Below are 26,216 nucleotides of genomic sequence, written 5' to 3' on the forward strand. Positions count from 1 at the left end.
TTTCTGGTGGTTTATTGGAGATAGGAGTCTCACGGTCTCTCCTGCCCGGGCTGGCTTTGAACCGCGATCCTCAGATCTCAGCCTCATGAGTAGCTAGGATTACAGGTGTGAGCCACCAGCGCCCGGCTTATTTTACTTTTTGTAAATTAATTTAGGACTCAATGCTTAGAATTGTCTTGCTCAGTAGTCCTAACTAGTAGTAGTAAATTGGTAGACAAATTAATTTTACTAACATAGCTTTACAGATTTCTGAAAATCTACCATTTGTACGTTTTATAAATATTTTACTGTCCATGAGATATGTACCTTGAAAGTGTCAGTGTAATTATTTTCTAGGTACATCCCAAACCAGAGTACAGTCCTAAAACTATAAAATAGCAGCCTAAGTTCACGATATTAACTTATGTGCCTCTAAGTCAGCATTCTCCAGAATCTAATTTAATTGAAGGAGCTTTGCCTGTGTAAACTTCTCCTTTGTTTAAATAAGATTCCACTGTTTAGTTTTGCCTTAAGCAAATGCAGCCTTTTGTTTGTCCATAAAACACTAGATTAAATGTATAGGCCAATATGAATAGCTTCCCATCATTACACATGTGCCGTTGGCATTTGCCCCTTTGCTGATGTGTGAGGGATTGTTTTTGAGAACCAGGGCTCCAGCTTTAGCCTGATATTTGGGGAAAATCCATTTTTGGCAAGAAACTTACCTGCTTATTTTTTTTATTTGAAAGATTGTGTGAGATTTACTTTTTAAATGCAACTGCTAATGCTCTAAATTCAGTGAATTATGTAAGCATTTGCCCTCAAAGTACACTGAATTTTTTAATTAGTTTTATTATTTGTACCAATAGTATCTAGCTGCCCTAAAAAAAATAGTATTTAGCTCTCTGTATAAAATAAGATTCATTAAATAGCTGTGGGGGATTTAATTTGTTCCCTCATCCAACTGTAGTTTGTTACCAAATTTCAATTTTGATGAATATTTAGAAACCTAGTACTTGGTTTCTCTGATTGTTTTTGTTTGTTGGGGTTGCTTTTTTGGTCAGTCTTAGGGCTTGAACTCTGGGCCTAGGTGTTGTCCCTCAGCTCTTCAGCTCAAGGCAAGCGCTCTACCACTTGAGCCACAGTGCCACTTTCGGTTTTCTGGTGATTAATTGGAGATAAGAGTCTCAGAGATTATACCCTGGGGACGTTGGTATAATTTGTGGAAGGGAAGGGAAAAAACAAATTGTTTAAAAAGGGATACAGGTGGACCCATTGCAACAATGAGATGTACAAGATGCTATGTCGAAAAACAAACTTTACAACTTTGGCAGGGGAGGAGGCAGCCAGGCATGGTAAGGGGAAACAAAGGAGGAGGCAACAATGCGTGATAAGAAATGTACTCATTACCTTGCTCATGTAATTGCAACCCCTCTATACGGTATTTTCACGATAAAAAAAAAAGAGTCTCAGGGACTTTCCTGCCTGGGCTGGCTTTGAAGTGTGATCCTCAGATCTCAGCTTCCTGAATAGCTAGGATTACAGACATTAGCCACCAGCACCCAGCCTGATTGGTTTTTGTCAAGGCTGACATCAGATTCCCAGCGGAGACATGTTCATTGTGATATGTTTGTAACAGGTACATTTTCCCTATTCAGGCAATGTTAGATGTCGCTGCAAACCAGGGCTGGCTGGTAACTGCTCTAAATATCACCCACCTGGTTCAGATGGTGATCCAAGGCCGGTGGTTAAAAGACTCTGATCTTCTTACAATACCAAACATAGAACAGCACCATCTTCACCTTTTCAGGTAATTGTTTTAATGCCAAAATATTCTTTTTCTTTTTTTTCTTTTATCAGGATGGGTGTTAGGGAGCAAACCCAGGTCTTATGCTAAACATGGGCTCTACCCAGTATCCTCTCCCCTATCCCAAATTCTTTCAAATCTGATTGAATTTCATAGGGTGCCTAGAAATATGATTTAATTTGTTTTAATGCTTCAAAGAGCTTTGTTTAAAAAAAAGCCAGGGCACAGAATAAACAGGCACAAAGCTGGGGAAGTCACAGCACCAAATATAGCTATAGTTTAAGTGGCCCTAAGAGGCCTTAGCTGCCTCCTTGGAACAGAGTCTGCTGGATGAATGGAAAGGGACATGAACCTTCACTGGAACCTTCACTGGATGAACCTGGCACCTGGTGTGGGAGCCCAGGGAGGATGGTGGAGAGTGTTGTTCAGCCAGTTGCAGGCCTGGACACCTTCCACAGCTGGTAGAATTCCAGTGTTGTGTGGGGCTTGAAATCAGGGCTTGGATGCTGTGCCTTAGGTTTTTTATGCAAGACTGGTACTCTGCCACTTGAATCACAGCTCCACTTTTGACATTTTTGCTGGTTAATTGTAGATCAGAGTCTCACAGACTTTTCCAGGCTGGCCTTGAACTATAGTCCTCAGATCCCAACCGTCTGAATAGCTAGCATTACAGGCATGAAAAAATAAAAAGGATCTACCCCACACAACCCACACAGGCCTATTATGGAAGCTGCTTGGTTCTAAGAGATTCAATGTTGTTTCCTTGTCACCCTTAAGAGTATAGTATTAATGTAATTAATGTAATTCTAGTATATTTTCCTCTAACCTGAAGGTTTAGGTGGCCTATATTTCTGAGACCTAACATGAGTTGTGCTATAAGTCCCAAAGTTTTCCAAGTAACTTAAAATTTTATGTTCCTAGAAACTTGTAACTTCAAACTTTATTTAAATAATTACATTATAAGAAATATTTTGCCCATACTCATTATAAACATTTCAGGTACTTTACAGAGGGAAGGGTTGCTTTACATTAGTGCCGTTCTGTAAAAAGGAAGTATACCACTGCCTATGTACCCTCAGTTTTTACTAAAATGATACATGACTTATGATTTAGACATCTTATCCAGCAATAGGGATATTGCTTTGAAGTAATCCTTTAGAGTATGCTGGCTAAAGTTAAAACTTACAGTGCCCTATAAAATATGTATCCTATTTAAGGAAAACTATACAAATTATATGAACCCCTGTTGGGAGCAAATCCATATTTATGCTATGAAGGAATTCTTTTGTTGATATTATTTCATAGGAAATGGAATCCAGTCATGAAGGGCCCACATGCTAAGTGCCGAACCTCCATTGAGTGCCTTCCCGAACTGATCCATGCCTGTGGAGGGAAAGACCACGTATTCAGCTCCATGGTAGAGAAGGAGCTGCAGGCTGCAAAAACAAAGCAGGTAAGGCCATCCCTTCCACATTTTAAAGACTTTTAATTTTACTTTACTTTTGATAGTACTAGGATTTGAATTTAGGCCTTCATGCTTGCTGGCAGATGCTCTGCTATTTGAGCCATACCTCTGGCCCTTTTTGTTCTGATTATTTTTTGGGATAAGTTCTCATTTTTGTTTTGCCCAGACCGGCCTGTACTATGATCCTCCTATTTATACTTGCTACTGTAGCTGGGATGACCACACATCCAGTTACTAGTTGAGATTGGATCTCACAAACTGTGTGCTCTGGCTAGCCTGAAACCAGTCTTCCTGATCTTCTGATCTTATGCCTCCCATGTAACTGAGATTACAAGAGTGAACCACCATGCCCAGCTTCTCTAAGATACAGGATCGCACTAACTTAGTGTCTAGACTGCCTTCAAACTAACTTAGTGCCTAGACTGCATTCAAACTGTTACCCACTTCTCTCCCTTTCTTTTAGCTGGGATTACTGTTATATACCATTGTTGTACCAAAAGCTTTCTAAGTTAGGGATGGTTTTTGAAGTCAGGATCATCTATACATTCTTTCTCTGCCATTTTCTAACCATGATTGTGACCATCACAACACTGTATCTGTCTGAACTTCTTGTGAAAGTTAAGCAAAATATTACATAACTTGCTTTATATAAATTGCTTGACATAGACTAAGAACTAAATATACTAAAGTCAGCATTCATATTGGCAGCATTCCTGGAAGGTGTTTCTGTGCAATGCCATCAATCTTGTCTTTGCAAGGCCTCATATAGTTGTCCATCTCAAGGCTGTACCACCCAGTCTTCTTATCCCTCTTTTCACATACTTCTTCTTTATTCATATGATCCCCTCAATTATATGTTTATACCCACTTCTTATTTGAAGCATTATTGCTCCTAGACTCTAAGATACTCTTTCACATAAACTCATATAACTTACATAAAAGTTAAATTTATGCTATGAAAGGCAGCATGGCTCATCTATCCAGACAGTATTTGAGAAGGCTAAACACATGAATGAAGGATGCCAAAAATATTTGGCTGACTAGATCTTTACCTTACAATGTCAAAGTAAATATTTAAGACTTCTAACATAATTAATATATTAATATTTGCAGACAAAGATACTAAGGACACTTCTAACCAGGTCTCCTTTTTTTTCCCAAGTGAAACTTATTTTTGAACTGACTTGGAAAAAGTGTAACAAGCATTAGTATCTGATTGTTCAGTTTCTGTTGAACCCAAAATTGGCACAAAAACTATTTAAATATTCATAGTAAATGCCTACTTTTCTAACTAAATTACCATTAAAATTATGAATAAAAACAGTACCTGTGAATCCAGATAAGACTTCAGTTAGCAATAACAGATTTCTCCTATAGAATACCTTGGTTTTTAAGCCAAGTTTTAGATGTGATGAAAAATTAAAACATTGTTATAATTAGTTCAGGGAGAACTCAGAAGTAAACTTACTTAATTTATTTGCATAAATTGCCATTCTGTTATCTTTAAAACCAAATGCAAATTGGCTCTGTCTGATATGATGATGGTTATTTGGCTCAGAAGTGCTTCAATTTGCAGAGCAATCTGGTGTGGGCTCTGCAGTGAGGCGATCCCAGGTAACATACAAATCCTGAATTATTCCTGAAATTAGTATGTTTAAAGCATCAATTTAAGTGCTAATTGCAGTAGTAATGAGAAAAAGCAGTACGACTGTGAGATTTGCATCTTCTACCCCATCAGTATGCCTGGAACGGCTGCTGACTGGCAGAGGATTTGGCTGCTAATTAAATAATTGTATGCATGGCAGCGCTCTTGCCTGATTCAATAGATGAAGATTAATCCTCAGATAAATATGTTTGGCTGGTATTGAAATGTCTTAGTAGTTTCTTTAAAAATAGCTTGTGTTGTGTATACATATATATATATACACATATACACATATATATGTGTGTAAACATTCATAAAAATAGCAATATTAAGTTCTTTAAAAATATTATATGTATGTGTACATACACATAAATATAAAGTGAAATCCCAATGAATTGTTAATAACAGAAAATATATTGCTACTTATAGAACAGTAAGAAAAAATAGAAACTCATATGGTAAATTTACCATGTTTTTTCACAAAATCTCATGCTCTGCAAAATTGTGTATTTTAGGGCCCTCTGGACCACTTTTCCAGTTTTGTGCAGTTTTAGAAGCACAGCTTCTACACTTAATAACTTCTGGTTGTAGATGGAGTTAGGCCTCATCTGGACTTAAATTATATAATGTGGTTGACTGTTCCAAAATCTAGTTACAGGCATAGTATCAGATTCACAAGACAAGTTACAGATTTGGATCTCAGATTTGCATTTCAATTTTGCATTGGATTGACATATTTTTAATTCCTATGGCATAGTTTGGTTCATCAGGAATACTTTATTTCAGTTTCATACACACAGCAGCACTTCAAGTTATAGCAAACTGGAGAAAAACATACACGGAAATATATAGACTACATTAAAGGAGTCAGAAAACCAAAATTAAAGTACTCACATACATTTTCAAACTATCATAGAAGATAACAGCCAACAAGTTAGTCAATGTATTGAGAAATTTTCTTGATTGATAGTAGTATTGCCACATAATTTTATGTAATAATAAAAAGGTGACAGTTACCTAAAGACCTTGAATTTACTGTATTAAATGTTTTCCATGGATTTAGGAGTTACTCATTCATTCAGCATTGTTGCACACTTGCTGTTTGAATACTGATTATTCATAAGTGGCTTTCCATGTAAAAAGGACAAATAAAATAGGTAAAATTCTCCACCCTCTTGATGTGTTAGTTTTATTTGTACTGTCATCCTGGTAATGCTGAAAATACATATTTGTGTCTAGAAGGAACCCTAGGCTCATAGATACCCGAAGACATAGAGATATAAAAATGTTTTCTTCTCAGAAAAAAATAGTAATATAATCAAAAGTTTTTTATAAGTTGTTAGTATGTGATATTGACATTAATTACTGCATCCCAATTATTGGGTTTGGTTTTTCATTTTTTTTTACAGATTGCCTTTACCTTCCCACATAATGCTCTCACTTTAAAAGTCACATGAGCCAGGTACCAATGGCTTACGCCTGTAATCCTAGCTACTTAAAGAGGCTGAGGTCTGAGGATCGTGGTTCAAAGCCAGCCAGAACAGAAAAGTCCCTGTGAGACCCTTAACTCCAATTAACCACTCAAAAGCTGGAAGTGGTGCTGTGGCTCAAGTGGTAGAGCTCTGGCCTTGAGCAAAGCAGCTCAGGGACAGTGCTCAGACCCTGAGTTCAAGCCCCACAACCAACCAAAAAAAAAAAAAAAAGTCATGAACACTAGAGTAGATATGTCTCTAAAACAATTCAATATTAAACATTTTTAATTTCATTTCTCTTATTATAGTCAACAGCTACTCAGCATCAGGAAGTGTATGCAATAAAAGATATAAATTAAAATGATAATTCTTTTTCAAATTTTCCTAAAAAATCATTACTAGCCAACAATTAATAGCTAGCTATTTCTTACACACACACACACACACACACACACACACACACAAAGAAAAGCTAGGAAAATCTTAAGTGAGTAAATTACATGAGTGTCAATATCCTGGTTGTAGTCCTGTAGTCTTACGTTAGAAAAATGCAGCATGGGGGTAAAATTGAGTAAATAATTACAAAGTATCAGCAATTAATCCAGAATCTCAAAATTAAAAAGTTGAATTTTTTTCCGAACAGCACACATTTCTTGGATCTCTGCATCTGACACTAACTTTTTTTTTTCAGGCATGGAATTTCTTGTCTCGCCTGCCAGTGATAAATGTTGGCATAAGTGTGAAAGGCTCATGGGATGACTTAGCTGAAGGGCAGCATGAACTCTCTGTCTCCACTCTGACTGCAGACAAACGAGATGACAACAGATGGATCAGATTGCATGCTGACCAGGAGTATGTGCTTCAAGTCAGCTTACAGAGAGCCCACTTTGGGTTCCACAAGGTATAGTATTTTGTTTTCATTCTCAGATATTTCACACCAAATGCCAACATGCACCACCACACATAGCTTTTATATTATTAATGTGCCGTGTCATTCATGAATCCTGCTTTCTCAACTGGCCTTAACCAGCAAGAATCAATCTTTTGAAAGTAGTCAGTTCTCCTCATGTGCTATTTTGGATCCCAGAATATGAACCTTACATAATAACACATCACCTAGAGTACGGTCTCAAAGTATGGTTCAGCAGAATTTCTTGAGATGCCTTTTAGAAGGCAAATTCTTTGATAACACTCCAAATTGACTGAACCTGAGACTCAAGATCTGAGGGATCGCAGTGCCCTGCATGATTTTTAAGGAAGTTAAGCTTGGAGAAGCCCTCCTTTAGATACTTGGGAATATAGGAATCACAGTGGACTAGAGGAAATGAGATTGAAGCTTCCCAGCTTAGCTCTGTGCATTTGATTAAGAAGCTAAGCTTTTCTGAGCCTCAGTTGCCACATCTGCCTTCTTTTCTTCATTATAATGCATATGAGCAAGCTTTGTCAATTTCATACAGACCAAAAATACACAATAGTTTTTTTTTAATTACTTTTCTCTGTACTTCTGACATCAAAATTATTTATTCCTTTAAGATAGTAGCATCAAGTGGGCAGATTGGTTTTAGTGCCATAATTATGAAAGAAGAAGACTCTGTCTTTTCCGCCCAGCAAATTCAGAGTTTTCTAGTGGCTGGAGTAAGCTCTTGGGTAAGGTTGTAGTTTGTTGTTAGTACCCCTGTTTTCACCCATGAATGGGTCAGTAATTGAATGCTATTTTGTTGTCACTTTAGAACAAGCCTGCAAGTTCTACTTCATTCCATTTATAAAAATAAGTCAGTGTACCTATGAACTGATTGGCCTCTGGCAGTTCAGAGGCTTTGATGTGAGCATCTTTATATGATTTATTATGTCCATAAACAAATAATAGTAATGACCGTAATGATAAAACTGGGGGGAAAACTTTTTTTACCTTGTTGTTCTATTAATCATGCTAGAAAACATGTGGATTTTATTTCTGACTGCTATAAAAATACACTACTCTTTGACCCTCTTCTAAAATGCTATAAGTGGAAATCTCTCCCCTAGGAAACCAAGTGAAATCTGATTAAGAACCATGTCATTATTAATGTATCATATGCCACAAAGCCATTGTCTTAAAGAATCACTATAATGATCTTGCTTTTGTAAAAATTTATCCAAAATAATTACTTAAAGTATCATCATTATGTTTCTATCTAAGCTTGAACTTGTAAGATATCTTAGATGCCATATTAAAATCTATATTTCTTTATGTGGGCTTTATTCAGGGGCCAGGGGATATATTATTTATATGATAATAGTGCTCATTAACTTGGTCCAAAGCATAATTTTGATTACCTTTTGTCTGTTTGTTTTCCTAAGCATTAGGAACTTATAAACAGTTATTAGTAAATAAAACTTAGGAAGATTTGGTGAATATGATTTTTATCCCAGTCATCATCCAAAGGTAGAATGTTAATTGTAGGAATGGCTTGATAATTTATTAATTGATAGCAAGAATTGGAGCTTCTGCCAGGCAGGTACTAGTGGCTTGGATCTGTAATCCTAGTTACTCAGAAGGTTTGAAGCCAGCCTGAGCAGGAAAGGTCCCTGTGAGACGTTTATGTCCAATTAACCAATCAAGAAATGGAGGTCGAGCTGTGGTTCAAAGTGGTAGAGCACTATCCTTGAGCTCATGGACAGCACACAGGCCCTAATAACAATAATAATAATAATAATAATGGCTTTCTATTCTGAGCCAGATATTCTAGTAGGTGTAGCCACAAAGAAGCATTTATATATACTATGAAAATCCATAAAGAAAGATCGGTAATGTCATATCCAAGACACCTAACCAGAAAGAAAGATTTAAGTCATAGCCAGGGACCAGTGATTCATGCCTGTAATGCAGGCTACTTGGGAATCTGAGATATAGTGGGTCACAGTGCAAGGCAAGCCAGGGGGGGGAATTACACACATCAATATACACCTGTTAACCTAGCTTTGTGAAGTGGTAAATTGGCAGATTACAATCCAGGCATGCTATCTCAAAAATAGCCAGAGCAAAATAAGACTAATGTCATGGCTCAACAGTAGAATGTGTGCCTAGTAATCATGAAGCCCTGAGTTCACACCCTGGTACTTCAAATCATCCCATTTAGATATGCCTAAATTGTGTAGATTTATGGACTTTAAATAAAAACAACAAAGCCTTTTAATTATAATTAAGGGGTTTAGACAGTATCAACATTATAAATATATTATCTTTTTTTCTGGTTTATAGGGAAAGCAGGAGAGCTACGCAGTTGCCCCTCGATTTCCCAAATCAAAAGATGAAGGATGGTTTTTGATACTAGGAGAAGTGGATAAGAGAGAGCTTATTGCTTTAAAGCGAATAGGATATGTTCGAAGTCACCAGGATATTTCCATTTCTTTTTATACCCCTGAAATACCTGGAAGGTAAGCAGATTCTCACATAAAACTTATAAAGCAAAAAGGGGTGAGGGGCACAATTCAAGACGTAAAGCACCTGCCTAGCAAGCACAAGGCCTTTAAGTTTAAATACCAACACTACCATTTAAAAAAAAAAAGCCAGGAGAGTTTTACATGTGCTCTTTTTTTTTACATTTTAGGTATATCTTCACTCTGTATCTCATGAGTGACTGCTATATTGGCCTGGACCAACAGTATGACATTTATCTCAATGTCACACAACCAAGCATTTCCACAGAGGTCGACACAGAGGTCTCAGAAGCCTTCACTGACCTGGCAATGAAGTAACCTGACCCAAAGAAGCCATTTGAAAGAAGCGGCTAAGAATCTAGCTGTTCAGTCATCTAGAGAGAGTTGAATTACTTGATGTTTACCAAGACAGAATCAACTTCTAACCTCAAGACATCCAGGAAATTGACAGTGGCTGCAGTATTAACTCCAGCAACTTAGAGTTAGCCACAGTGGCCTTCCAGCAAATGTTGCCTTTCACCACATTGTCTCCGTAGGTTTCTTGATATATAACATGAGTGTGTGGGATAGTCTTTTAACTTTTGTATATTTGAGTTGATACTTAGGAGTTACCAATCAAATTTCACATCTCACAGTATATTGTTTACATGGATATTTGCTTCTCCCTTTTTTTAAAGGAAAATTACAATGAGGTATGACAGTGTTAGAATTTTCACTCTGCAGGACAAACTATATAAATCTATAAGGTGATACCAATTCGATCGTACTAGCAAAATGTATACTTCAATTTGATCACAAGTAGAAGTAGTTTCAAGAAATTTCTTATGGTCACAAATGTTCATAATATATGATATAAAATTATATTACAAAGTCCAATGATGATTGCAAAAGAAGACAATATATTGGTCTTAGAAAGGATGGAGACTATAACTGGTGGAAATAAAATATATAGAGTGACACTTCAATAAGCTGGCTCAAATTTTTCTCCTGTTTCCATTATATTGTTTATTTTTTCCCTGCTATTACATTGATGACTTCAGTTCTGTTCTTGCAAAACATTCATGAAGAGAAGTACAGTCAAGCTCATGTAGTATAGTAGAGATCATATTTCAAAATATTTTGTCTTTTTGCTCAACTCCACAGCTAGATTTTCACTGTCACAAAGAAACTAGCTATGTTCAAACATGTTTTACATGAAAAAAATAAATTCAAAATGAAATAAAGACTTAAATGTAAATCGAAAAAAGTATAAAAACTACTAGGAAAAAACACTTGATAACATTTGTCTGGGCATGATTTTTTTTTTTGAGCAATAACATAAAAACCCAGGCAACAAAAGAAAAATAGGACAAATGCAATTATGTTAACAAAAGAAATAGTCAACCTACAGAGTGGAAGAAAATATTTATAAATTCTTCATCCAAGAATATATAGGGAACTCAAAAAAAAAAAAACTAAGCCAAAGCAAAAATACCCAATTAGGCAGAGTTTGGGAGTGAATTTGGAAGAAAAGCTTAAATAGAGCATTGCATTCGCAATATTAGAAGACTAACCCAGTTGAACAGTTGATACCTTCTTCAAAGACAAGAAGGGGATCAATAGACAAGAATAAAATTCTGTAAAGTACCCTTGAATTAGAGTGTAAGAACTACAAATCTTACGTATACACAATGAAATCTCTGGCCAAATCACCAAAGGTCAGCCCTTAATTTTATGAGAGCTTTCTTTAGAAAATTTAGACCAGATGTAGTGTCTCACATATGTCATTCCCAGCTGCTCAGGAGCTGAAGATCAGCAGAATCTGTGGTTCAAGGACTGCCCATGGAAAAAAGGGAGACAGTATTGCAACAAATAAGCTCCATGTGGTGAGATATACCTGCAATCACGGCTGTGCAAGAGGTAGCAATCTGAGACTAGCCCCAAGCCGAAGCACAAGACACTATCCAAAAAATAATTAAGGTGAAAAGGGCTTGGAGCCTAGCTAGTCAAGAGTCCCTGAGTTGAAACCCCAAAAACCACCACAAAAAAAGAAAGAAAGAAAACAGTCTAGTATATAGAGATAATATGGCCAAAGGAAGAGAAAGAGAAGCAAAGGGCTTATTAGAGCGTCACTGATGGAAGACAAAGTTTATACTTCTTACTGATTGGTGAGAATTTGCCTCAGTTTCCCTTTCCTATAACCTCTACTGCATATATATGTATATATAAATCTGCCTCATCACCCCCACTAACAACTAGAACTTTTCACCCATCTCCCACCTTCATTTTCTCCCCAAAGGAAAGTAAATTTCATTCCTCTTGCAAATAGGTCTTCTTCTTCTATTTACAACCAAATGGAATTCAACTGTCTGAAACAAACGCCACATCCTATAAGCCCCCATATATAGAACACAAGAAATTTTCAATGTGGTGATCATTCAGCCCTAACAAGTTTTCACACTTAAAGGAAAACACACCCGTTTGCTTACAAATTCCACTAACAGCTTTGAAAGGAGGAGGATACAGTGACATTAAGTATTCAGTCTCCAAATACCATGTTTCTTTACACACATAAATGATACCAAAAATAAATATACAAAATTAACCTTCTTACAAGGACCCATAGAAAACCACACACCACATTGTTGCAATGGGTCTACCTGTATCCCTGTTTAAACAATTTGTTTTTTCCCTTCCCCTCCACAAATTATACCAAATACAGTGAAAACAGGGGTTATACCGTGGGGGAGGGACATACAAAGCAACAAAGAAGTCATCTTATAAATATGTAGAAACAATTGCAAGAAAGAAAAAAAAACATTTGCGTCCTTATCTTGGGGTTCATTTCGCCTAGCATCAACTTATCTGACCATTTCTGCTTGTCTCAAGCATATACTAGTTATTGCAAATAAGGGATACCATGAGATGTATAAGACATTATGTCCAAAAACAAACTTTACAACTTTGGGGGAGGGAGTGGGAAGGTGGGGAGATGGGAAAGGGATGAGAAGGGGAAGCAAAGGAGGAGGCAACAATGCTTGATAAGAAATGTACTTATTACCTTGCCCATGTAATTGTAACCCCTCTGTGCGGTATTTTCCAAGAAAAAAAAAAAAAAACCACACACCACTTCCCAAGCATATGTACCACTCAGCTGCTCATGCCCAAACACTTAAAGTCATTCACATGCGAGTACAAGAGCTTGAACTAATACCTTTTGCTTTTTTGCTTGACTCTCTGATCCTACCAATGATCCATATCTCTATTTGTGGCTTTCTTCTGGTCAATTGGAGATAAGAGTCTCTTGGATTTGTCTACCCAAGCTGGCTTCTAACCCTGCTCCTCAGATCTCAGCCTGAGTAGCTAGGTTTACAGGTGTGAGCCATCGGCACCTGGTGGACTCATTCAAACACAGCGCACACCCTCTCAGTTTTGCCTTCAAATTCTATCCATGTCCAGCCAGTCCACATTGCCACCTCCATACTGCCTCCCAACCCACCTGCCTGTGCTGCTCCTCACTTCCCCGCCTTTACACCAGTCATCTCCTGAAACCTGGGTAGGATAGAGAGACTGTTCTACTCAAAAACTACCAATTCCTTTCTAGCCAAATAAAAACCAAAACCACAGTGCCTACAAGGTCCTAGATGGTCTTCTCCCACTTCCACTCACAGCCTCGCTTTGACACACATCTCTTCCTTTTGTTGCTTTTGTTCAGTCCACACCAGCCACAAGGGTCCCCAGCTTCTTGTGGATTTATAGAAGGGCCTGTCTTCTTTCACTTCCCTTTGATGAACATTTTTCCCTTGGGACATACATCTAACCATCCTGGTGGAAATGCCAAGCCCACTGGCATTCTCTGTCCCCCTTTTCTGGTTTTTTACCTCCATTATTCTTATTGCCACCATGAAAGTATTTGTTGACTATGGGAAGGCAAGGGTTTGGGGTTGGTATTGTTCATTGCTACATAATCAGAATCTGCAAAATGGCCTGCTGCCTGGTAGCTCTGTAATAGATTCATAAGTGAATGCAGACATGTGAATTCTAAAACACCACACACACTGACAGGTGTGTTCTAGAAATTATGACCATTTTTAGAGACTAACCAAAAGTAAATTACTGACCTGATCATCTTGTACCTTCTGTCAGAGGAAAGTTTACTAAAATTCAATTGGCCTTTGATGATGATGATGATGATGATGACAACCAACAATGATAATTATTAATGGAAAAGCAGAGTATTTAAGTAGCAATAGATCCTGTGTACTACCGTGACTTTAAAACTTCAAGCGTCTCAGTGGCTGGTGGCTCACATCTGTAATGCTAACTATTCAGGAGGCTGAAATGAGGATGGTGGTTTGAAGCCAGCCTGAGCAGACAAATCTGGAAAAAGTTTTATCTCCAATTAACCAGCCAAGAAAGGAAGTGGAGATGAGTGGCTCAAGTGGTAGAGTATCAACCTTGTTAAAAAGCTAAGCAAGAACATGAGGCACAGAGTTCAAGCATCCAAGCCTCAGTGTACACACACATTCACACACACACACACACACACACACACACACACACACACCATCAGATGATAAGGCCTAAGGTCCTAGTTCTCTGCAATCTCAAGTAGATCCCTTCATTTCCTGCCCCCATTACTGCTGCTATGAAAAGATGACCCTAAACAAAACTTCATATATTTGAAGAATATGGGTTGATAATAACTTTGAGACTTTTGTCTTTAATAAATAATCCAAAGTGAGTATTCAGAAATTATTCCATGGGCTAGTTTCTTCTCAGGGAAAACATGAATTAAGTTTTAAATTTTTTTTGGGGGGGTGGTCTGGTCATGGGGCCTAAACTCTGGACCTGGGTGCTGTCCCTTAGCTCCTTAGCTCAAGGCTAGCACTCTACCACTTGAGCCACAGCACCACTTCCAGCTTCTTTTCTTTTTGCTTATGTGGTGCTGAGGAATTGAACCCAGGGCTTCATGCATGCAAGGCAAGTGCTCTACCACTGAGCCAACTTCCCAGCCTCTAAAGAGATTTTTAATGCTAAAACAAAGAATAATATTTGACATTATGGTCATGCTAAATATCCTGATGTGATTATGTCACAATGGGTATGTGCATTAAAATATACATTGTAGTTGGGCACTGGTGGCTCATGCCTGTAAATCCTAGCTACCTACTCAGGAGGCTGAGATCTAATGACTGCAGGAAGTCCATGACTCTTATCTCCAGTTAACTACCAGAAAACCAAAAGTAAAGGTGGAGTACTAGCCTTGATCAAAAGAGCTTAGGGACAGTGCTCAGGCCCTGAGTTCAAGCCCCATGATTCACCAAAGAGAAAAAAAAATGTACTTCATCAATTTTTCTGTATTTGTTGAAAAACTTCATGTGTTTAAGAAATAATGAACAGGCAACCTATCAATGATTTCTTTCCACCAAACTTCAGGACACACTGAAAACCATACTTCCCAAAATTAATGAAAGTGTTTAACAGATAAGCTAACAGAATAGCAATAACGTCCACTGAGCTTTCAAATAAGCTCTTCTAAACATAATGTGAAAATGGTATAATTATGAGCAGTGATCTATCAAGAAATGGACATCTTCATCATGTTACTTAAGCTCACTATTACCAGAAATTATACTCTATTTCCCTCCTATTATAACTTGATGACAGAAAAGCAATGGGTATAAATTATTTGAGAAGAGCTCATTTGGATGTATCAAGTGAAGCAACTATTTTTAATGTACATCTGCAATACTACTTCCCACAATATTGTCTTTGGTGATCCAACTATGGATCCCATGCTTGTTAGAAGATACAGGATGATATATCTGGTGAATCCTCTTATTTCCCATTTCCTCCCCTATAGAACAGGTGGTTGACTTTAGAAAGTAGTATGGAGGTTCCTCTAAAGACTCCACATAGACCTCCCCTATGACCCAGCAATCCCACTTTGGAGCATTTACCCAAATGTTTACAAACAAGACCACACTAAAGCTACCAGCATGACTATGTTTATTGCAGCTTTATTTACTATAGCTAAGATAGGGATCCAACCCAGATGCACCTCAGTAGATGAATGGATCAAGAAAATGTGGTATATATGCACAATGGAATTCTATGCCTTCATCAGAAAGAATAACATTGCCCCAATTGTTAGGAAATGGAAAGACTTGGAAAAAATTATATTAAGTGAAGTAAGCCAGGCCCAAAGAAACATAGGTCCCATGGTTTCCCTTATTTGCAATATCTAGTATATGTCTGAGTCAAGCAGAAAAGGTTAGATAAGGTGATGTTAGGAAAATGAACCCTAAGATATGTATTCAAATGTTTTTTATTCTTTCATGCGATTGTTTCTAACACATTTATAATATTATTTCTTTGTTGCTTTGTATGTCCCTCCCCCACAGTATAACCCCTGCTTTCATTGTATTTGATGTCGGTATAATTTGTGGAGGGGAAGGGGAAAAACAAATCATTTAACTATAGATACAGGTGGACCCATTGCAACAATAAGATGTACAAGTCATTATGTTGAAAACGAACTTTACAACTTTGGTGCGGGGGCAGGGAGGGGAGGTGGAGCGGGGAGGATTGGGTGGGGGGACAGGGGGAGGATGGGAAGGGATGGGAAGGGGAAACAAAGGAGGAGGCTACAATGCTTGATAAGAAATGTACTCATTAACTTGCCCATGTAATTGTAACCCCTCTGTACAGTATTTTCACAAAAAAAAAAAGAACAGGTGGTTGGCTCCACAATGTGTGTGATCCTGTTTATCAAATCAATCATTGATAAGAAAATGATAAATAATTATAAAATATTCATGGCAGTCTAAGTTGATACAGATTCCTTTTCAGGGTTCTCACTGTCTTTACATCCCTCAAGATCTTTGTGCCCAGAGAGGAATTCATCTGTGTTCCATTTCTTTGTACTACCCAATTTCCACCTCCAAAATGCAAATGCATTTACACCTTCAGTATAGTGCAGCACACACATAGCAACATGAAGCACTTCCTTGTAACTTTCTGAGAGGGTCTCTTGGATCTGTGCTCTTCTGATAGGCTAGTTAAGGGCATCTAGAAGGCTCTGGTGGTAAAGGAGCATTTCAGCCTGCCTCATTTCTACCTTTTCCCCTTCATGTGCTTTCCAGGGGCTATTTCTGAAGTTCTGATGTCCAAATTGGCAGAAGCCGGAGTTACTCTGGAAGCAGAACAGCTTTGGAGAACAAGAGTGTGGGTTGCCTCACAGTTGCACCCACATTTGGAATGCGAGGTGTGTGGCACTAGAAAGCAAGTTCTCTGATATCCTTTAAAGCATTTATGTACTTCTCTAATATTCCAGACAATATCCATCCTGCCCAATCTTCCTGGAAGTGCTGTTTCTCCCAGGCTTATATAACCATGAAAATCAAGTTCAGCATATTCTGTAAAAACATAGACACTTTTTCCTTTTAAAAAGACACATTTCATTTACCTTTCAGAAGCAACTATTTTACACTCTTTTATCTGACTTCTGAAGCTAATCCTTACAAAAAAAAGTAAGAATGAACAAATTATGGCCCTGACTTCTAATATAGTGTTGCCATTGCAGAAGCAATAAAAATAACATAAACATCTTTGCAAAACCCCAATCTTATTTTCTGATTTTTAGAAAAATCCATTCCTCTAAAAACACATTAGCCTACAAGTGGCCTTTGGAGATACTGAAACATTGGAGAAATCCTTGGATTGCAACAAAGAACGTTCTCCATGGACAATTCTAATCCATTATAGAAACATAACAGTACCCAGATCATATAATATACCACAGCAATGAGCCTGGCTTCTTTCCATCTTATAAAATGCTGTAACTCATAAACATCAAACCTGCTGCTGTTTGCAACAATCCAGCCCAGAAAGATTGACTCTCAATTGATTGTTACTTTTCATGCACAAAATGATTGTACATCTGCGTCTTCTATTTCCATTTTGTCATTTCGTTATCTTTGCCCATTGTGTTAATTATTTTTGGATGCTTCATCCCATCCCCAAACAATATATTTGAAATACTCATGAGGATGCATTGCATGAATGTGCTAAAGACAGAGTCTGAGATAATTCAGAATGAATTTAACTAAGTTGATTGGAATCAGTTTTTATTTAGGAACTCTTCCAGGGACAATCCTGACATATTTAAAATAACTATTCACAGAGATGCAATTCGCTTGTGCATTCCAACAAATCCATGAATCAGCAATCAGAACAAAACATACATGCATTATGATGATGGAAAACAGCTAAAAAGGGACTCAGGAAGACGTAACCAATTATAGTCATCAAAACCCTAGGAAAATTCTTCAGAACAAAAATGTTTTTTAAAAGTCAGATGAAGATAATGCAGTGATGATGTGGTGCTAGCCTGAGACAGACATGTAAAGTACACCCATGCCGTAATGATGGACATGTTTAATGGATTCAGCAGACATAAAATGAAATCTGTTCTACCTGATGAGCTCACAAGTGGAGGTTATAATTAAGAGTCCAGTATCTTGTGTTGGTTTGGAATGACATCTTGCATCTGACACCAAAGGTGCATGCAGTAAAATTAAAAGCAGGTGATTGGGATTTACAAAGTACATGAACAGTGTAACAAAGCAACCTGCAGAATAGGAGAAAATACTTACCAGTCATGAATCTGACCAAGGATTAATGTCCAGAACACATAGAGAACTTCTGAATCTTAACAACAACATGGAAAACTTGATTTTAAAAAAAAAACTTGCAGAGACATTTCTCCAGAGAAAACAAACAGAAGGCAAATAAGTATGTGACAAGATGCTTAGCATCACTAACCATTTTTTCAAATGTTAACCAGAGATGCAGTGACATACCGTTTTATACCCATTAGAAAGGCTACTATTATTTTTTTAAACTCAGAAAATAGGTGTTGGCAAGGATTTAGAAAAATTGGAGTTCTTATGCACCTTCTAGGGAATGTACAATGTTCCAACCCCTATTACGAAGTTGCTAAAACAATGGAAATACAATCCTCAAATGATTCAGCAATTGTACTTCTGGGCATACATACACCCACCAAAGTTAAAAGCAGAGTCTTCAAGAGATATTTGTATACCCACGTTCTATAGCATTGCTCACAATAGCTAAACCATAGCAGCAACCCAAGAGTCTGACAAATGATGAATGGACAAGTGAGATAAAATACACAAGAAAATATTACTCTGTTATATGCTCCACCAGGGTTGGGTATTGCTCGTGATGAAATAAACCATTATTCCACCAATATAATGTGCCTAAAGTAGTCAAGGCATTGCTCACAGGTAGAAAAATAGTGTGTAATGCAATTTATGTGAAAGGTTTACTACAGGAGAGAGAATAGGGAGTTGGAGTTTACTTCAAAATATTTAAGATGGTTACTAGAGGCAAGATATGGAGTCCACCCAGATGCCCCTTCGTGGATGAATGGATCAGGAACATGTGGTATATACACACAATGGAATTCTAATCCTCCATCAGAATTAATCATATTGTACCATTCATAAGGAAATGGAAAGACTTGGGAAAAATTGTATTAAGTGAAGTAAACCAGGCCCAACGAAACATAGGCTGTATGGTTTCCCTATTTGTAGCATCTAGAATATGCCTATAAATCTACAAGTAAATGCATTGGATGGTAAAAGACAAAAAATAGTACATTGGGACATGATAACTTATACAGATCTCTAGACATTCACACAGAGACCAAAGGAGGATATTCTTAGGAGAAGATCACAAAGGCTCTATAGCTATGTGCATATGAACATGTAAAATGATGTTTATTAAAATAAACTCCAAGAAATGGAAACAAGAGGGTTTTTGTTGCTGTTTTTTGTTTTCTTTACCTTTTGTCTTCTTTATCACTTCATCTGTTTTGGAGAGGATAAGTGGGAGCCCAGAAAGAATGAGACAAAGGGGAACACATGAAGCAGTGGTACTCACTAGACACTATGTTGAAAATGAACTATACAACTTGTGGATGGGGACGGTAGAGAAAAACTGGGTGACACTGTTCAAAAAGACATGTACTCATTACCTGACTTATGTAGCCATAGCCCCGCTGTATGACACCTTTACAATAACAACACATATATTTAAAATATTTAACATGATATATGTAATAGTATGTATATTTTATCCAAATGTAAAACACTTCAAGAAAAAGTCAAATATTTTGGACCAAAGATAATGAAAGATAAGAACAAAATGGCTCCCAGGGCTTATTTTCAGAAGCTCAAGACACTACACTGTGCAGCTAGAATTATTCATAGTCAAAAGTAAACATCCTGAAGAGGGAACTCTGTGGCCCTCTCATCAGAGAGTTTGTACCTACTTTTGCATTTGATAGGTTTGCTGCTTTTTTTAAAGAAAAGAAAGTAAACAGGGAACTTCCAGACCATTTCACCAGTCTTATTTCATTGCAGATAATATTTCAAAAAACTATCACGTCACCAGGCACTAGAAGCTCATGTCTATAATCCTAGCTGCTCAGGAGGCTGAAATCTGAGGATCATGGTTCAAAGCCAGCCCAGGCAGGAAAGTCTCTGAGACTCTCATATTTAGTTAACCACTGAAAAGCCAGGAGTGGATCTATAGCCCAAGTACCAGAGTGGTAGCCTTGAGCAAAAAAGCTCAGAGAGGCAAGCCAAGCTCAGAGAGACAAACAGTGCATGCTGTCTCTCATATATGGAAGCTAGATCTAAAATATAACTGGAAATGATAACATATACAGGACTCTAAGCGTTCACAGTCAGACTAAAGGAGAATACCCTTAGGGGAGGAATACGAAGCATAACTTCTCTGAACATTTTTGTTTTTGAAATGTACTCATTACTTGACTTATGAAATGTTAACTCACCTGTACAACACCGTAATAAGAACAATAAAATTATATTGTAAAAAAAGGCTCAAGGATAGTACACAATCACTGAGTTCAAGCCCCAAGACCGGCACAGAAACAGAAAGGAAGAAAGAGAGGAAGAGAGAAAGAGAAAAGGAGAAAAAGAGACAGAGAGACACAGAGCAAGACAGAGAGACGGAGGGAGGGAGGGAAGGAGGAAGGGAAGGAGGGAGGGAGAGAGGGAGAGATCTTGTGTGCAAGATCTCATTCAGGAAGACAGATAGAACTAGAAATCTTCATGTTAGGTGAAATAAGCCAGACTCAGACAAGTATTACATTTTCCCTCATAGCTAGACTATAAAAAGAAAAGATTTGGAAGTAGAAGGGAGATTATTTGGACAGTGAGAAAGAGGAGAGAGAGGGAAGACACAAAAAGGTAACACTGCATTCATGCATAAAAATGTTGCGATGAGGTAAGGACATAGTTACTAAACTAGAAAGACAGCCAACTAATTGGTAAAAGATCTTTACCAGCAATACATCAGACAAAGGCCTAATATCCAATATATACAAGGAGCTCAAGAAACTAACCCCTCCCAAACTTAATAAACCAATCATTAAGTGGGCAAGGGAGCTAAGGAGCAAGAGGTACAAATGTTAAAGAAACACAAAAGAAAAATGCTCATCATCCTGGCCATAAAGGAAATGCAAATCAAAACAACTCTGAAATTCCATTTTACCCCAGAGGGATTGGCCAACATTTTGAATTTGTACAACAAACACTGGTGGGGATGTGGGGAAAAGGGAACCCCACTGCACTACTGGTGAAAATGTAAACTAGTACAACCACTCTGGAAAGTAGTCTGGAGGTTCCTCAAAACACTAAACATAGACCTTCCCCAGGATGGAGAGGAGAGGAGGAGAGGAGGAGAGAGGGGACAGGCGGAAAGGAAAGGGAAAGGATAAGAAGGAGAACATACTAATTGCTATTGAAGCTCACTTTAGGAATTATTCATTATTTGCTAAACAAGTATGATTTCTTTTAGTGTTAGGGAATGAACCCAGGGCCTTGTGCATCACAAGCATATCCTGTACCACTGAGCTACATTCCAGGGCTCTATTTGTATCAATCTATGATGGTAAATGAGTAGATTTCAGTAAGGGATGCTGAGACTGTAGAATACAGGTACCATAGAGTGTAACTTCCGATCCCAGTTGAGGCTCTAGCTTCTGCTTAGTCCTAGACACATCATATACTAACTGGAGAGGAGACTTCTCCCTTTCTGCTGTTCTAAGGTCACGTGTAACAGAAAAATTTTCCGGTAGCTCTTGCTCTGCTGACTCTGTGGGCATTTCCTTGAAGGAAGATTCCCTGGGAATAGTCTGAGAAACAGAAGCAGAACCTCTTTTTCTGTTCTCCCAACCACATGCCACTCTGCCCCAGGACCCACTGTGGGCTTGCCAGGCTGCTAGAGACTCTGCAAACCTAAGAAAAGGGAATCATCCCTGTATGATCTCTCCTGGCAGAACAGGATGGGTTCAAATGTCATTCTGAATTAACAAGCATTCCTCCATGCTTCATGGTGGGGCAGAGGTCTTAAAGGGTTTTCTTCTAGTTTTGATTTACCGACTTTTAAAGCTGACATTTAAAAAATTATTCCTCCCTTACAGTCCGCTTGGTAAAATGATATTCCTTTGGGAGATTGGCTTCATTGTTCATATTAATCATCTTTCTTTGTTTCTATGTTCCTTATTGCATATTGATAAGAAAAGAGAATTATTACCTCACAGGTTTAGCTATCACCAGAGAAGAAAACTACTACCCCAACTCCCCACCACCCCTCACAGTGCTAAATAAAGAAAAGCCAATTTGATGAGACATCAAATATAGCAACACACAAGACCTGCCTTGAATGACTGTCACTCTGATGCCCACCCCAGTGATCTATTTAAAGGAATGTCAGACCTGTCAAAGTATGAGATTTTACTCAAGAAGCAACAAAAGATCACATATAAAATTCCTTCATTATTTGAATCCATTTTAGAAGCAATCAACAGGAGAAATATACACGAAGCACTGACAGCCAAAATTGAAGTAGCAAGTGCTTCAGAGGGGAAAAGATAGAAAGACTTGGCCATTGAAGGTCTCCCAGGCCCTCTCAATGCAATGCACCTCCACTGCTGTGTAACCCTTGTTCTAAAATCACAGAGCCTGAGCCTCCTTCCAGGCACCAGTTCACAGTGTGTCCCCACCCAGTCCTCAGCCTTGCACATGAGCAGTGCTTGAAAGAAGCCTGTGCGCCAAGGTGAATTTCAAACAATGAACTCTAGGACTAAAGTAGACAAATTAACAGAGGGAAATTAATTTTAGGATACCTTCTTCAACACAACCACAAGATGCTCATCTCATCTTCTCTTCAAAGCATCAGTTGAAGCCCGCATCAGTGGCTCATGCCTATACATCTTAGATATTCAAAAGGATCAAAGAGATCTGAGGATTGTGGTTCAAAGTCAGCCTGGCCAGCAAAGTCCATAAGACTCTTATATTCAAGAAAAAAAACACCTGGAAATAGAGGTGTATTTCAATTGGTGGAGTGCCCAGTTTTGAGCAAAAAAAGCTAAGGAACAGAGTTAAGGCCCTGAGTTAAGCCCCAGTACCTGCACACACACACACACACACACACACACACACACACACACACACTGGACAGGCAATGGTGGCTTGCACCTATAATCCTAGCTACTTAAGCTACTTAGGAGGCTGAGATCTGAGGATCACAGTTGGAAACCAACCTGGGCAGAAAAGCTCATGATACTCTTATCCCCAATAAACCACCAAAAGCCAGAAGTAGAACTGTGGCTCCAATGTTATAGCACTAGCCTTGAACAAAAATTAAAAGCTCTGGGATAACTCCCAGGCCCTGAGTTCAAACCCCAGGACTATCACAAAATGATAAAAACAATAACAATATTAACAACAATCTTTTGAGAACAAAGGCAGGTTGCACTTATCTGTCATTTAAGCGGACAACTGCCTGCCAGTGGCAGAAAAGCTGGTGTGAAGCACAGAGAGATTTCAGGAAATTTGAGGTATTTTTCAGGCAATGAGCTCAGTGGTAAAAGTCAGTCACTACCGTCTAAGAGAGCCTGCTGGGGAATGCTTTACAACCTCTAATGAACTCAGTGCTCTCTGTAGACTAATTCTGAAGGCCATAGGAAAACATATCTGTGCCCAGTGGCTTCTGAGGAGGAAACAGAGGAGAGAGAGACTTTATGTTTGATGTTTGTCATCATTGGATTTTTGGTGCTTACATAGTAGTTTTCCATTGAAAGTCACTGATTTCAAATGTTTGATCAAACAAAATCACAGCCTGCTGCCGCAAAACGAAACATAATGATAACACTCAGTGTTGTCAATGGTAGCTGTGCTTTAGGGAGAAAATTTGAAGACTTACTGAAAAGAAGGCCCTTGTGTTCATTTTATATATGTGCTTTTTGTGTTAAAAATAGAAGGGTTGTTGGGCAATTTGGCACACCCCTGTAATCTTGGGAGACAGACAGGATGTGGAGTTTGAAGACAAGCCTCATACAATAAGGCCCTGCCTCAAAAACAAACAACAATCGCAGGGTTAGTCTCGAAGTGAATTGTGTCTTTCCTTCCCTCTTCTACTGCTCCCAAAGCCTCCCCCAACTGCCTCAACAAAAGACAATCCCAATTGGAAACTTTTTACCGAAGAAATCAAGTGAACAGTGGAGTCCTTAGGGTAGGCCCTGATCCTGACCCCTTAGAGGACGGAGAACTGTGGGAAAAGAGCCAAACCCATGTGTGGGGAAGGTAGCATCAAGAGGAAGCATCAAGAGTACACCTGGTGAAGCAGAAGGCAGAGACTGGACGGGAATGGGGGAGCCTGGGGTGCCAGGGAAGCAACAGGCAAGAAAAGAATTGCCCTCCACAGCCTGCAGACCAGGCCCAGTCCCCTGCTGACAGCTTGATTTCAGATTCCTAACCTGTAGCGCTCTGAGACAATACATTGCTGTTGGTCCAAGCCATCCAACTTGTTATTGTTGCTTTAATGGAAGCTTTAATACACTAATAATATCTTCCCTTTTATCTTATGGGTCTCCCAGGCCTTCAGCAACAAATGTCTGCCACGTTGGGGTATCAGCAGCGTTTGGTCTCAAATTTGAGGCCTCTCATCCAGGCCCAGCTCAGCGGCTATCCCCCTCTGGAGGTCTTCAGCCCTTTTCCTGGCTGTGTATCTCTTTCAAGGCTCCTCCCTGGGCTCTCTTAAGTTCATTCCCTGTCCCACCATGCCCCGTGCAAACCTCCAGGGCCAGTGCTGGATCCGCCTGTGATCCCACCGCCCCCCCCTCCCCCGCCCCGTGAGTTGTAAATCCCTGATAGGGGAGAGGCTATGACTTCTTTTGCCCCCTTCTTTTGAGCACATAGATGCTCCCGGACTGCCCTCTTGGTATTCTTGGCACCCATCATTCCGGACCTTTTATTTTAGGGCTGGGAGGCAGTCCTGGGGCTTGAACGGAGAGCCTGGGTGCTGTTCCTGAGCCTCTTGTTTTGCTCAAGGCTAGCGCACTGCCAAAGGAGCAGCTCCACCTCCAGCTTTCTTTGAGGATGTATTAGGACAATAGTCTCGCGGACTTAACCTGCCCAGGCTGACTTTGAATCTTGACCTTAAATCTCAGCCTCCTGAGGAGGCCCACAGGCATGGACCACTAGTGCCAGGTCATCATTCCAGATCTTATTCCAAGTTAAGAAGCACGGCCCGGACTGCTTAGAATAAATTATATAGCTGTTTCTGATCTATTTCTAACATTTGTATGACTCCATCCCACTTAGAAGCTCTGTGAGACTTTAAAAAGAGAGAGAGAGAGACCAAAGCAACAAGAGGTGCCCAGACCTGGGTCATAAATCTTCGTTCTCGAGGGCATTTTAGCGGCTCTGACCTCGCTTTTGTGCAGGTGTATCCACCTTGACGGTATCCACGCATAGATTTCTTTAGGGCTGCCACCTGCAATTCAGATACTGCCTTTCAGTGTCCTCTGGAAGAAGAATAAACTATTCCTGAATTGAAGCCTCAAATCCAAGGAGATTGCACAAATGGGGAGATATGAAAGAAGACTCTGGAAGAAGTTGGAGGTCACATTCCACTGTCCTTTATTATAAGAACAAACGAATATATTTCAAAGCACTAAGGATTCTTTGAAGGAATATAAAAAGTTAGAAGTAAAAGGCCTATTTTTTTGAATGAAAGAACATTTTTCTCTCCATCATCCACAAATTAAAAGATGTACATCGATTAATATGCTAGTTCATTAACAAATTACCAGCCCATTTGCCACAGTGAAAGAATAAAGGGAAAAGTTCACCAAATAACAGAGGTTAGCTCCTAATTAGGATCAGGCTGAAGAACTTGCCTGGTGTAATTTTCCACTGCAAATTATTCTCAGCTTGACCTTGGCTGGTATTAAGGACATGGGCTTGAAAACACATCTTTCCTTTCCCAACACGTCCCCAGGAAACACCAGTACCTTCCACAGACGATGGCTGAGCCCATCTTCTC

General features: G+C 38.8%; 1 protein-coding gene across 1 annotated transcript in view; it reads left to right on the forward strand.

The window, feature by feature from the left end:
- Nucleotides 1-10,753, forward strand: part of Ascc3 (activating signal cointegrator 1 complex subunit 3) — a 233,091-nt gene extending 222,338 nt beyond the window's left edge. Inside the window, exons 38-42 of the mRNA XM_013022420.1 lie at nt 1,638-1,789; nt 3,092-3,239; nt 7,060-7,269; nt 9,610-9,785; nt 9,959-10,753. Of these exons, the coding sequence (XP_012877874.1) occupies nt 1,638-1,789; nt 3,092-3,239; nt 7,060-7,269; nt 9,610-9,785; nt 9,959-10,106 (834 nt within the window). The 3' untranslated portion in view covers nt 10,107-10,753. The remainder of the gene's footprint in view (nt 1-1,637; nt 1,790-3,091; nt 3,240-7,059; nt 7,270-9,609; nt 9,786-9,958) is intronic.
- The last annotated feature ends 15,463 nt before the right edge of the window (nt 10,754-26,216 follow it).

This window comes from Dipodomys ordii, unplaced genomic scaffold, assembly GCF_000151885.1.
Source record: "Dipodomys ordii isolate 6190 unplaced genomic scaffold, Dord_2.0 Scaffold62, whole genome shotgun sequence".
Classification (NCBI taxonomy): domain Eukaryota; kingdom Metazoa; phylum Chordata; class Mammalia; order Rodentia; family Heteromyidae; genus Dipodomys; species Dipodomys ordii.